General features: G+C 34.6%; 1 protein-coding gene across 1 annotated transcript; it reads left to right on the top strand.

Moving 5' to 3' along the window:
* The first annotated feature begins 5880 nt into the window (after positions 1-5880).
* Positions 5881-6717, top strand: LOC139868976 (uncharacterized mitochondrial protein AtMg00810-like). Its single transcript, XM_071857311.1, has one exon. It carries the CDS (start codon positions 5881-5883, stop codon positions 6715-6717), a length of 837 nt encoding a protein of 278 aa, XP_071713412.1.
* Positions 6718-14320: the final 7603 nt, after the last annotated feature.

Genomic DNA, 14320 nt, shown 5'->3' with positions numbered 1-14320 from the left:
ATGACTTACTGTAATATAATGACGTTGATCAAGTGTCATTATATTATACTAATCCATGTTTCAGTTCCCAACACTACTTCAAAATATTCATATTTTAAACTCGAAGGTTTCAGAATTTAGAAACTAACACAGTTTCTTTTATGTTGCAGATATTACGGGGAGATAAATGATCTCAGATAAGAATAGTTGTGAAAATATCGCCAGAAATATGGAGGATATTTAGAATAGAACATACGAGAATATCTTAGAATTTCTAATATCAATGGATGATGAAGAAGATTTGTCTGTGAAGGTTTAGAATGAGAAATATGATGTTTGCTAACGATTTCAGCAGGCACAGAATCATTTGGATTCTTTGAAGGCAAACTTATTCTTTATGATTTGTCCACAGCTTTCTTCATAGTTTCACATAATCCGCTTTTCAGTACTAAATTTTCTATCGAGCGTTCCTAACACTCCTTTCTTTATCATCAAACTTTTGGCCAGTAAGATCATCTACAACATGCTGCTTCATCAGCATTTTCAAAGTTAACTGATATGGGTCATTGGTTATCAAACCGAGGTAGTTTCAGGAGAATTGTGTTTTTAGAATGATTAATCGTTGATGGTAATATTGTGGAATATAAAAGGTTCCCCAGTAACAATAAAGAGTACGCATATATATCGCGGTTATAATAAAGTTGTTTCGGATGAAAAGTCGGAGTTGACTTGCTGGAGCTGTGACAAAATTAGCTACTTTGGAAAGGGATTGCAAAACGATCTTCGGTAATAACAATGTCAAAGGAACTAGAACAGATACGTGTCAAACGTTTACTCAGTTTCTGAGGGTTTTTCAGGTGCATAACTATATGCATCAATCTTTTCTTCCGTAGATGAAGTGCGGTTGGTTTATCCTCTCGATTGAGGTGTTTTTAAGAATCATGATAGATTTGAACGCTGATTGTAATCGTCGAGATACAATGAGGTTTAAGATGAAATCAAGTGGCAATCTTGAAGAAATGTTTAGTTTCATATGTTATAATCAATATTTTAATTCATTTTAATTGTCCAATGTCATTAGTCCACAGTAACAGTCCAATAATTCATATATAGTTTAATATATAATATACGAATTAATTAATACGTGTCGTGACCCGTATACCTCTCAGACTCGATCACAACTCAAACTATATATATTATTGTAGAATCAACCTCAACCCTGTATAGAGAACTCGATTATTACTGCATATAGAGTGTGTATGGTGATTCCAAATAATATATATAGATGCGTCGATATGATATGTCAAAATATTGTATACGTGTCCTGATATTTAAAATGCGTAAAATAATTACAGAAATTAAATGACGATAAATAAAAGTGCGATAATTAAATTGCGATAAATAAAATGTAATCAGTTAGCTAGGAACAGTTAGCTGGAACAGTTAGCGTGGATTCTTAACAAAATTTTTCATAGTTAATTTGTTTGTTTCTAACAGATTTTATTTTGTCATATGTTTTCTTCATATGCCACTTGTTGGATTCTGGGAAGTCAAAATCCAAATATGAAATTGAATGAAAATGGTTATTCTGCGGTGAACGGATACGTATATCGGTGGTTGTAAGTAGGATAGTAAATGACTGTTGAATCAGCTTCGACGAATGTACAATGTAACTTATTAAGATGAAATCTAATTATTCCTCGGGTATTACATCCCGTTAAAAAAAAATTTCACCATTAATATTTTGTACAAAAGAACTTTTAATTACAATCTTTATGAAAACATATATACATATATATTTTCTTCAGATGAAATCATGAATTTAATGAGTTAATATGATATTAATCTCATTTGCTTTTCGGTTTGAGCTAGAATAAGAAATCTCTAAAACTTTTTGAAACCACATATTCTTCGCAGAATATCAATGAAGTTATGGATCAATACTTCATCGTTCATTATTGTTGGTACTCCTTGGTATCTATGGTGCGTATGATATTGATGTTTGTGGGACAGATTATGATGTCGAGACGTGTGATGCGGATGTTGTTTGTTAGTGGTGATGATGGTATTGTTGATGTTATTGATGGTGGTGCTGATTATGCTGCTGGTGCTGCTGCTGGTGTTTGCAACCTTCGCACCATGTTCTCCAAAGCCGTCACGCGAGCGCGAAGTTCGTTAACTTCTGCTAGTACACCGGGATGATTGGCGGTTGGAGCGAGTGAATGAACAAGATTTGTAATATGGGATAGAATATAATCGTGACGAGATACTCAAGAAATGAGAGAGAAAATGGTGTTTCGAATAGGTTCGCCGGTAAGTGCTTCAGGTTCATCGCCAAGAGGGCAATTTGGTGGATGGAATGGATCACCTTCTTCTTGTCTCCAGTGATTTAGTATATTACGAACCCATCCCCAATTCATCCAGAATAGATGATGGGAAATTGATTGATCCATTCCGGTGACGCTGCTTTCGGAGCCCGAATGGAAATCCATATCTGCATAACTGTCGGAATCTGAAGAATTCGAACTAGATGCGTAATCCATCTTGTATAATGGGGAAAATGAATTTTTGGTATGGAATAGATTATAGAAGTTAGATTTGGTACTCTTCAATACATAATTTACATATGTATATATAATATCAAATCCCGTAAATTACGGAAAATCTTTGAAAAGATATCAGTCAAAGTTCGCAATAACAGATATGCTAAGATAAGAATTCGTCTATACACTATCAATGCAGTAAATGCAGTAAAACGTGTCTAGACTTATGAATGATAAGCAAGTAATTTCTTAAGGATGATAAGCAGATGATTTACGACTAGAAATGATAAGCAAAACTTTTGACATGTAGACACGGTCGAAGTCCAGACTCATTAATGCATCCTAACAACTACTAGTTAGACACACTAATGCAAGACCTGGTTCGCTACGACCACCGCTCTGATACCAACTGAAACAGTGGGGACGCATCCCACTCAGTGCCTTCCCAGCTAACCGCCTGGTGACCACTGAGCGTATCTCAGACACTGATTTTACGGCCCGCCTCTCGGCAACGTACAGCCAACCCTAATAGGGACCGCGAGGAGTAAGAGCCAATGCTTCGTCACAGGTAACACTGTGAGAACCCCCTCTACGATTAACCCGCTAATAAACGGCATTAAACCAGCTCTGATACCAACTGAAAGGACCCGTCCTAATCCACCTGGACGAAGTCATCAACATTTGGTCCCATTACGATGATCGGCTCCAAGTAATGTCCTTATATTGAGCAAATGCACAGCGGAAGACTTAATTCGTACCTGAGAATAAACATGCTTTAAAGTGTCAACCAAAAGGTTGGTGAGTTCATAGGTTTATCATAACAATCATTTCAATATATTAATAGACCACAAGATTTCATAATCATAAACATAATACACTCGCAAGTGTATGTAAAGCATTCTAAGTGGTTGAGCACTTGGTAACCATACTTAACATTTAATCAACGTCGCATATTCCCTTTATTATGAAATCTCACTACACCGTACCAAGTGTAGTCACTAAAACGAAGTACTGTGCAACCGTTGAATACTGGTCGTCCAGTCCGGTTGGGGTTGTCAGGCCCGATAGATCTATCAACAGGATTCGCGTTTACAATACCGCATGTAAATGGTAGTTACCAAGCTATTAGGGAAAATATGCAAAGTGGTACAACTCAACGTAGAATATGTTTTTAGTACTTGTGTCCATTTCGTAAAACAGTTATAAAACAGTGCATGTATTCTCAGCTCAAATATATATATAAAAAGGGAGTAATGAAACTCACTTTTGCCTTGAAGGTATTTAATTCGACTTGGTCTCCGATAGATATCACGAACCTAACCATATATATAATATATCAACATATTTTCTTTTTAAGTAATCGTTACATATATATATATACTTTTAATATTTTCTTAGTCCGTAGTTAGCAGTCCGATGTTAGTGGTCCACAATTAGTTGCTTAAATAAAATAAATAAAGACCCCATCGTATTCGTATTGATCAGAATTAATCTCGACCCATGGTACCATGTTGTCAAATGACGTGTTGCGTACATAAAGTACCGTGTTGTCAAATGACGTGTTGCGTACAATCATGAGGTCTTATGATTAATCTTCTCGTGTTGTTTACGGGTGGTCCTGAAATATATAAAATCAAATCATAAGTAATTATATATAAAATATCATATTAATTAGAAAAGATATGATTAATTTACTTTTTCTCCAAATATTTTCGTAGCTAAACTAGCTTCGGATACCCAATCTTGTTTTAGTCGTAGTTTCTTCATTACAACTCCATTTTTGTTAGTTCAACTTGCCACTACCTTGGATCGAGTCAAATTTTAAGAATATGAACTGAAAATACCTTAGTTTGTATTCGAAATCATAGGTTATAGGTCAAACTTTGGTGAAACTTATGAAAGTGATCATTTTCCATCATAAAAACAATATTTAATGATCATTTTTCTAAAAATACTTACACTTTGAGTTAAACCATGAAATTTTTATGTGTTAACATATTCATAAGAAATATAATTTTTCCAGAACATGAACTTCCAATTCAAAGTTCAAGATGGTTTTTAATTATTCAACCCAAAACAGCCCCCGGTTGCACTCCGACGACGTAGATTCAGTTTTTAAGATGTTCTTTGTAAAACCAAGTTATATTTTGTTAGGTTAGCATATCATTATGATATATTACCGGTCTTGAAGTGTTTTAAAAGTCAAGTTAGAAGGATCTATTTAGTTTGCGAACAAGTTTGAAATCATTCAAACTATGTTCTTGTTGTTAAAATTTTATACTACAAAATAAGATAGCTATATGAATATGAATTGAATAAGATTATGAACAAGGTTACTACCTCAAGTTACTTGGACAAAGTTACTGCAAAAGATAAGAAATAATCTTGGAATCAAAGAGTGGTGGAGTTAGATCAAAAGGTTTGAAGTAAACTTCTTCAAATGGGTGGTTATTTTGATATGTTCTTGAAAGAGTTTTCTTATGGTGTTTAAGGCTTGTAATTGAAGCTAAATGATGGGAAAAATGCTTGGAGATGATCAAGTATGAAGTTAGGAGTATTTTGAGAGAGAAATGAGGGTGTAGGTATGAGAAAATGGAGTGAAGAAATGGTGTTCATTTATAAAAACGTTTTTAGTTTATAAAGAAAGAAAAGGATTCCTAATTTTGTTTTCTTACTAATAATTCATACTACTTGACAAATTCTAGTTACCTCATATCTAGGGCAGTAATAATGTTGATTATGATGTTGATTTGATGTGTATATACCAATAGTAAATACGTATAGAAGCTGGGTATGATACGGGTACGTATACCCTAGATATACGTATAGAAATCTTGAGGAAACGGAACGAGAATTCAAATATAGCTATCTTTTGTGAATATACTTATATTGTTTTATGTATTTAAGTCCTTAAAAAGTGATTAAATACATTATATATACGATACATGTATAAGCATTATAGATTATAAGTATATATATCAAAGAATGTTACGTATAGTTATCGTTTTGAAAACTTAAGTTAGTAGTTTCAAAATATACTTATAACTCATTGTCATTAGTACACAATGAGATGTTAAACCATCCTTAGATCATGTTAAATATATATAAATACATATATATACACAAACGTATAATTATCGTATGTTATATAGTTCGTGATATCATCGGTCATATTGGACGGTCAAACGTTGTGTAAAACTATTTTCAAAAACACAAGTCTCAACAATTTGGATTGCTTATCATGTTGGTATGGTTTAATTTATGTAAATATTAATCTCATAAGTATAATTTGGTCGGAAAATTCCAGGTCATTACATTACGACATTCTCTTATTGATCTTCTAGCACGAGAATTTGCCATGAAAGATCTTGGCCCATTGAGTTATTTTTTGGGCATTGCAGTTAAGCGGAATTCGAATAGTTTGTTTTTGGATCAATCTACCTATGCGAAGGAAATAATTGCACGTGCTGGTCTTACAAATTGCAACTCAGTGTGCACACCCGTCGATACGAACTCAAAACTAAGTGCATCTGATGGGCAACCGGTTGATGATCCAACCAAATTTCGAAGTATAGCATGGGCTTTGCAGTACTTGACATTTACTCGCCCGGATATTTCTTATGCCGTGCAACAAGTCTGTCTTCACATGCATGATCCACGTGATTCTCATCTGCATGCTTTAAGCCGCATTCTTCGCTATTTACAAGGGACATTGGATTATGGTTTACATCTTTATAAAACAAATACTCGACGTCTCATTGCTTATACTGATGCCGATTGGGCTGGTTGTCCGGACACCCGTCGTTCCACCTCTCGCTACTGTGTTTATTTCGGTGATAACCTCATCTCCTGGTCTTCTAAACGACAACCTACATTATCGCGTTCTAGTGCTGAAGCTGAATATCGCGGAGTTGCTAATGTTGTTTCAGATACATGTTGGGTTCGTAATCTTTTATTGGAATTACATTGTCCACTTCCCAAATGTACACTTGTTTTTTGTGATAATGTATCGGCGATATACCTCTCTGGAAACCCTGTTCAGCATCAGCGCACCAAGCATATCGAAATGGATATTCATTTTGTTCGTGAGAAAGTTGCTCTCGGTGAGGTTCGTGTCCTTCACGTCCCGTCTCGGTTTCAGATTGCTGACATCTTTACCAAGGGTTTGCCACGGATATTATTTGATGATTTTTGAGACAGTCTCATCATCCGGCCTCCTCCCGCTGAAACTGCGGGGGTGTATTAGATATATACGACTATATTAGATTAGGAGTATATTCTAGAATTATTGTAATTGCATTAGGCTTTGGATTTAGTTTCCTTATGTAAACCAACTTGTCCTTCAAGCTAAAGGATTGCTATGTACTTGTATTATAAATAGACATCAATGGAATGAGAGAGGCATTGAGTTCTCAAATATTTACAGGATTAATTTACCCTTTTTACCACGGTCAAACGTTTCAGGATGGACAATCCGGAGATGTTGGGGTTTGGGTATAGATAGCCTTACAATGCTACTCACCGATTCACTTACAAGGTATGATAAAACCTATTTCTAGCTAATAAATAGGTTACTCTAAATTTAGATATTTGTTTCGAGCCCTAATCTTAATTAGTTTTTTGGGCCAACAGCAAGTTATACTTTTCCCATCAATGAAACCACTCAATGATGAATTGACTGTTAAAGGTGTATCTGTTGTAACAATTCTTGTTTGCATCAATTTATCATAATAATAGGGAAAAAGAGATAAATACCTTTGATCAATTCAGACGGGGCTGCCGATCTAGAGAACAAGAATTAAGATTTAGAACAGAAGGAGCCAACCGGTGGAATCCCCACCTGGTGCAGCTGCTAAATTTTGGGAAGTTTCACGTTCAATGATCAAATGGATCGTCTCATTCTGTTGTGATGCCTTTTTTGTTATAGTCACATCCACCCCGAGGACTGGATTTTTGAAATTAAATTTGTCTATAGACGAAAAAATAGCCCTTCAGAAGTCGGGATATGCATTAAATGGTGTCTTAACACACACACACACACACACACACACACACAAAAGGGACAACCCGTTCGTCATGATTCAGTGTTGTATGCCAAACCAGTATTTGATTTTTTAGATATTTCGTGCGCCAAGAGTTTCGCAATCTTTACTCAATTTTTTAAATAGTCAAGATTATACGTTTGTCAGCATTGAGATTATGAAAGACGTCGGCAAGTTGAAGAAATGGTATTATGGCATCAAAGTTGTGAAACGGGCGATTTGGCGAGTCTGGTGATTAAAAAGTTTGATAACGGAAAGCTTATTTGAGTTAAGTTGAAACAATTAATTCAACGTGTTTTAACAAGAAAAATGAGAAATCTCTAGAGAACACGTTGAGTTTTTGGGATAGAATACACCTAACAGTTGATTTATTACCTAACAGTTGATTTATGCTTGTATTGATATGTTTGTTATCTAATCGGCTTGGAGCTTTTGATTTAATAAAGATTTTGTAACAGTTGCAAAATCTTAAAATCTTGATAACAAATTTTTATCAAATGAAAACCTCTAAAAACTGATTTAATAACAAACATAGGAATCAATGCAAACGTATATTAATTGTCTTTTTGTTGGGTGTTTTCTATCTTTAAAACCCAACGTGTTTTATAATGGTTTCTCAATCTACTCGTTAAAAACACGTTCAACAAACTGTTTCAACCCAGCTCTACTCAGAGGCGAAACTAGTATTTTTTTCACCGGGGGCAAAAAAAAAAATTTAAACCGTAGCAATTTTTTTGGACAAAATTTGAAGATTTTGGAGTAAAAGTTGGAGATTTTGAGGCAAAATTTGAAGATTTTGGGGCAAAAGTTGGAGAATTTGGGGCAAAATTTGAAGGTTTTGGGGCAAAACATGTAGGTTTAGGGGCAAATAAAAAAATCCACTGGGGGCGCCCGCCCCCCTGCCCCATACCATTTTCGCCTCTGGCTCTACTAAGTTGTATGTAACTTCTTAATCGCCAAACTCAACAAATCGCCCGTTTTTGCAACCTTGATGCCATCATACCATTCCTTCAGCTTGTCGCCATCCTCCTTTAATCCCTAACGTTGACAAACGTGTAATCTTGACTATTTAAAATATTTAGTAGATATTGCGAAACTTTTATAGCACGGAATATCTGATAATCAGACAACGGATTCCCATACACTACTTGATCGTGGCGACTGGGCTGTAACTGCCTTGTGTGTTTGGACGCCATTTAGCCCCTAGCCCGATTATTGAAAGCCTATTTTTCCGTCTATGAACAAATTTAGTTACATAAACCAGTCTTCGACTACCGATGGGTGGATGTGACTACAACGAAAATTGCGTCACCGTAGAACGGGATGATGCATTTGGTCGTTGTACTTGGAACTTCCTGAAATTTTGCAACTGCATCGGGTAGGTTTCCACCACCGGTTAGCTTAACGTTCTTCTGTTCGAAATCTCGGTTCGTGTCCTTTATATCGGCAACCCGGTCTGAATTGATTAAAAGTTTATATCTCTTTTTCCCTAATAATATAGATGAATGCAAACAGAAATTGTTCCAGCAAATATACGCTCTACCCCGTCAAACTTTGCAAATCGCTCGTTTTCACAACTTGATTCTATCATACCATTTCTTCAGCTTGTCGACTTCCTCTTTTACATAGAGCTCTTGCTTGTGATGAGAACTGATTTCAAAGAGTTAGAGAAAGAGGTCGGGATCAAGCAACGGTTAGTAGGGAAATACGAGATAAGCGGATTTACGACCAACTCACGGATTATCTAGTCGAGCACATTTGGATTCTTCCGCCTAATATCCGCACTTTGAACTAGTTTTTATGTAATTTTAAGTTAATGAAAATAATTTATGTCGATTGAATGTTTATGTAACTTTTACAATTTATGTAATCAATTTTGTTATATAATACTCCATCCATTTCATAATAAGTGTCATGTTTGACTTTTAAAAGTCTTAATTCTATAATTTTGAATTTCAATATTTTTTTGTGTTATATAATATTTAATGAAATTTATATCAATGAAAACATATTTTAAAATACGTGATATGAAAAATTTTAAAGGTGATATGAAATTTTTTAAAACTAATGATAACAAGTGCTGAGATGCTACAAGACAAGCTAATTATACTATATATCTAATTGAGATAGTCAAAATGAATAGTACTATTCGGACTATCTCAATTATATATATAGTGTAAACCTCACACTAAAGATCCCAAACTTTATCCAACGTACGAATCGGCATCCTTCCTAATTTTACTAAAAAACCCCACACCCTCGAGAAAATAAAAAACACCCCCCCAACCCTACCCCTTACCCCGACCCGACCCGACTCGCCTCCCCGTTATTATAACTATAATAATATTATATAATATATTTCGTCCTTTCACCTTTTTTTATTTTTATTTTTATTTTTTTTTGTTCACTTTTTTTTCCCTTTTTCTAAAAAAACCCCCCAAACTTTGTTCAAAAATTAAAACCGGCCCCCCAAACAGGAGGTAAAGTGTCAAATAACCATTTTCATAAAAAAATCTTAACTAAACTTCACCCAAATATTCAACGGGTCATATCTTCTCGCTCGCAACGAGTTAAATTTTTTCGACACCATTGTTAAACTCGAAATAATTTTAGGAACACAATGTCACTAACTATACGCAAAATGGACTCTTTTTAAAAAAACGCTAAATATTCGAGGTACTTTTCATACACGTCGATTTTGCGTTAAATTTATAAAAGTCGACAATTCCATAGCGAAACGCAGAGATGCACATATATTGTTAATTTAAAATAACATTTAAATCTTTCACGGATTATAACTTTTAGTTCGACTCGAGTTGCGCTTCAACGACATCATCGTTAGCCACGAAATAATTTTATAAACTAAACGCAATAAAATACATTGAAAACTGAACTCCCGGCGCGAAGCGAGGGTTCGTAAACTAGTTCAAAACTAATAGTAGTTGTGTAAACATGATATTTCGGGTGACTTGAACCACTTATGCCCAAATTTTCAATTTTATTTTAAACATTGCGATGACTAGGTTTACAGACTTCGTATTATTTCGATACTAAACTACTACTTCAAAAAAATGAAATTAAAAGTATCATGCCTTGAATACACTTCCAACCAATAAAAGATAACACATGTTCCGATTCAACTCATATAAGTAAAAAGGTTGAAACTTTCCACTCTAGAAAACATAAAGCATAAGATAAAACGCAATTACTTTGCAGGGCAGCTAGACTTTACAACCAGCCCTTTGTCTATCAACGTTTTCATGCCACTCCATCCGCTATACCAATCCCATCCATAGTTAACTCCAAACTGACCTGCTTTCCCTTTTCCTAATTACTTCAGGTAACAGACAAGATCAGGAAAGAAATAAAGACACCACTATTTACTTCAGGTAAACCAAGTCTAAAAGGATCAACACATACATTATAGGTGATCGAGACAGCCCACTTGCTTCAGCAGCATCAATTAGCTCTTGTTTACGCACAAACTCGGTTTCATTGGCAGTTCCTCTAACATACAACCATATTCCCATATACACTGGAAGTTCTGAATAAACCAAGGTTACACAAGAAAAAAATGTATCACGTTTACCTGTAGAGGGTGATCAATAAAGCATACGCTACAGAGTTCTTTTGAGGCGTATATGGCTTGCTTCTCTTATTTTTCTCACCTGAAATGTTATAAACAAATACAGATGAAAATACTGAAAGATATGGATCTCTCTTGTGTAAGATAACTAAACATATAATAAAATCCATAGAGGAATTACCCATTTGTATCATCTCTTCATTTTCAGCAGCAGCATCAATAAAGAGATCTTTCACGAATTTCAAAGTCTACTTTCCAACACCCCTAATAGATGCAAAATATGTTAATTCACAGGATAATCCAGTTACACTGCTATATTGAACAAGCTACCGGACCATTATATTTATATGTACATATTTTAAAACAACACAAACACTTGACACATGGATTTTCTTGTTCTTGTTTACGTTCTTTAAGAAGATAATCTTGTTTGTTCAGTCATTCATTAGTGTAAACAAAACAGCTGGACGTGAGTCTAGGATCGAAGCTCAAAGGGGTCGCGTAGTATAAAACGGTGGCGAATCTTAATGGCCCCATACTATAGAACCATAAATCCTAAAAACATATGGGGTCCTATCTATATACAAATTAGGGGTACTTTGTAAAATTTTTTTACATAAATAGTGGTGTCACAAACTGCTTATTACATAGAATCACAACTGAAACAGCATAACATTCATAATATCCACTACTTTATTCGTGTTCATTCATTTAGATATAAGTATATTATCAACACAACCTTGATGAACAGATCACTGAACGTTCAGAACGTAAATTTGTGCTCATCTTTGTCTGTTTAGCAAAAAAAACACACAAGTGAATTTCCTGCCAGACGGATTGCTGAATGTTTGAGTACCTTACTACCATGATCCATCCAAAAAAAGCATTATATCGTATTATCGTATTATATCATACAAATAAATATAAATAACACAATTGCCATGGGATTAAGAATTTAGTTAACAACAGTTAAATTGTTAGTATTTGTAGTAAATCTAACACCTTCATTGCAGTCAATCAATCAAGCTAGTCAGCATAGAACTAATTGTAAACGGAATTTCATATAATACAAATACTCAAAAATGTAGAATTTAAAAATACATTATATAAAGTGGTTGAAAAAATCGTTACTTGACATTGGAGAAATCTTTTAGGGTTTTAATTGGATATTTAGATCGACACACATTCATGCACGCTTTCGAAATCATCTTAGCGTTGTATTCCGTCACATCCGTCTGTTTACTCAACATGAACGCCACAAGCTCTGCATTTTCAGGACACGCGACTTTATCCATTGTTGATCAATTTAGGGTTTGGAAATTAGGGGGTTTCGAACCGATGATCTACGGTTAAATGTGACACGCATAGAACGTGACCAGATGTTTTGCGGAAAGGCAGAATCGAGGGTTTTTGATTGCGGATTATGATGGGGGAGATGAAAGACTAAACTACTCCCGCGTGTGACTCTGTATAACCTGTTTTTAAAATGGTACTCTTTTAAAGGTGAAATATAGATTAAGATGTGAAATTACATTTTAATCATAACTAATTATTCTTTTTTTTAAATAATCTGTATTTGAAGAGAAATAGAAAATCATAAAAAAAAGAAAAAAGAAAAAAAAAACTAACTATCGAGCTAAACAAAACGATCAATCGAGCAAAAGATCACCACTATATAATATGACAACCTATTAACTACAGAAAATAATTAAAAGAAGAGGATAATCAATCTACTTAATAAGCGAAAATTAGAAACCATCTAAAGCAATAAAACAACCTCTCAACCCGTAATCAAATATCATGTTGGTGATTTTAGTGTCATCCAACGTACATTTAATTAGTTGCAATTTACTTGAATGCAGGTGTTAGCTAGCTATACTTACCAACGGGTTCGGAGAGTGTGGAGTACACGCCCGTAAGAGTTGGATACTAACTGTCGCGCAAAATGCAGGGGTCAAGGGGGCTACCCCCTTGCGGGGTCCAAGGGGCAGCGCCCCCTTGCACTATTCGTTACCTAGAAAAGTTACATTCGAATAAGTGTCAGCGAACAGGTATACCTTTTGGTATAACCGATTTTCACGCCAAAGTTAAAGGGTTACACCCTTTCGGTTTTAACTGTTTTCCTATAACAGTTTGATGGACATTTTGTTCATCTATTCTGCATTCATCAACAAACAGAAAACGCACACATATTCTCTAACAATTTGATCAGTGATTTTATTGCCAAAAACACTGATTGCGTTCTTGTCTTATCCCTGTAAACATTTCGTGCAACCAAGGCAATTATAGGGTCGAAATACTTTATAGAGACAGTGATTACACGATTCAAGAACGAATCCGGCAGTCAATATATACCCGATTTCTAACATATCCATTATAAATTTATCGAATTTATTTCTTTTTGGCCTCCTGAAACGGTTTATTATTTGTTGCTTTTTAGCTTCAACTAGAAAAAGGAGCCCGCGCGATGTCGCGGGGCCTTTGGCTTGTGTATTCATAGTTAATGGAGCGTATTATAGGTGTGTGTATATGTATTGAATATAGTACGAGGTATTGAACATTTTTTTTAAGTGTCCGTTTCGCATATAGTTAGTCCCGATGTGTTCGTAAGATTTTTTTTTTGAGTTGAACGGTGGGCTCGGAAAAATTTAACTCGCACCGAGCGAGAAGATAGAGCCCGTTAAAAATTCGGGTGGAGTTATTTTCTTTTATTTTAATAAAATTGTATATTTACACTTTGTACCCCTGAAAAATTGTAAAATTGAGAGGTCGTTGTGTAAATTAAGGAAAAGGTGAGGGGCCGATTGCAGTGTGAACGCAAACGCAAAACTACAACTCAAAATAATTGAAACTACAAAAAAGTTGGTGGCTTAATTGAAACTACAAAAAAGTTGGTGGCTTTTAGTATATAGGTGTAATGAACGCAAACGCAAAACTACAACTCAAAATAATTGAAACTACAAAAAAGTTGGTGGCTTTTAGTATATAGGTGTAATGTAATGTAATGTAATGTAATAATTCGTGACTTAGGGGATCACATGAACTAATTATTCTTATTTAAATATTCTTATTAGTATATTATTATCATAATCATAATAATAATTATTTTATAAATTATTATATTATATTACTATTTTTTTATTTATTATTTGTTATAATTATATTATTGT

This window comes from Rutidosis leptorrhynchoides, chromosome 9 (genome assembly GCF_046630445.1).
Source record: "Rutidosis leptorrhynchoides isolate AG116_Rl617_1_P2 chromosome 9, CSIRO_AGI_Rlap_v1, whole genome shotgun sequence".
Lineage (NCBI taxonomy): Eukaryota > Viridiplantae > Streptophyta > Magnoliopsida > Asterales > Asteraceae > Rutidosis > Rutidosis leptorrhynchoides.
Note: the sequence above shows the minus strand (reverse complement) of the source record. Positions and strands in the feature narration are given on the sequence as shown.

Coding starts and splice junctions, on each gene's coding strand:
- LOC139868976 (XM_071857311.1), top strand. CDS start 5,881: ATGAAAGATCTTGGCCCATTGAGTTATTTTTTGGGCATTGCAGTTAAG.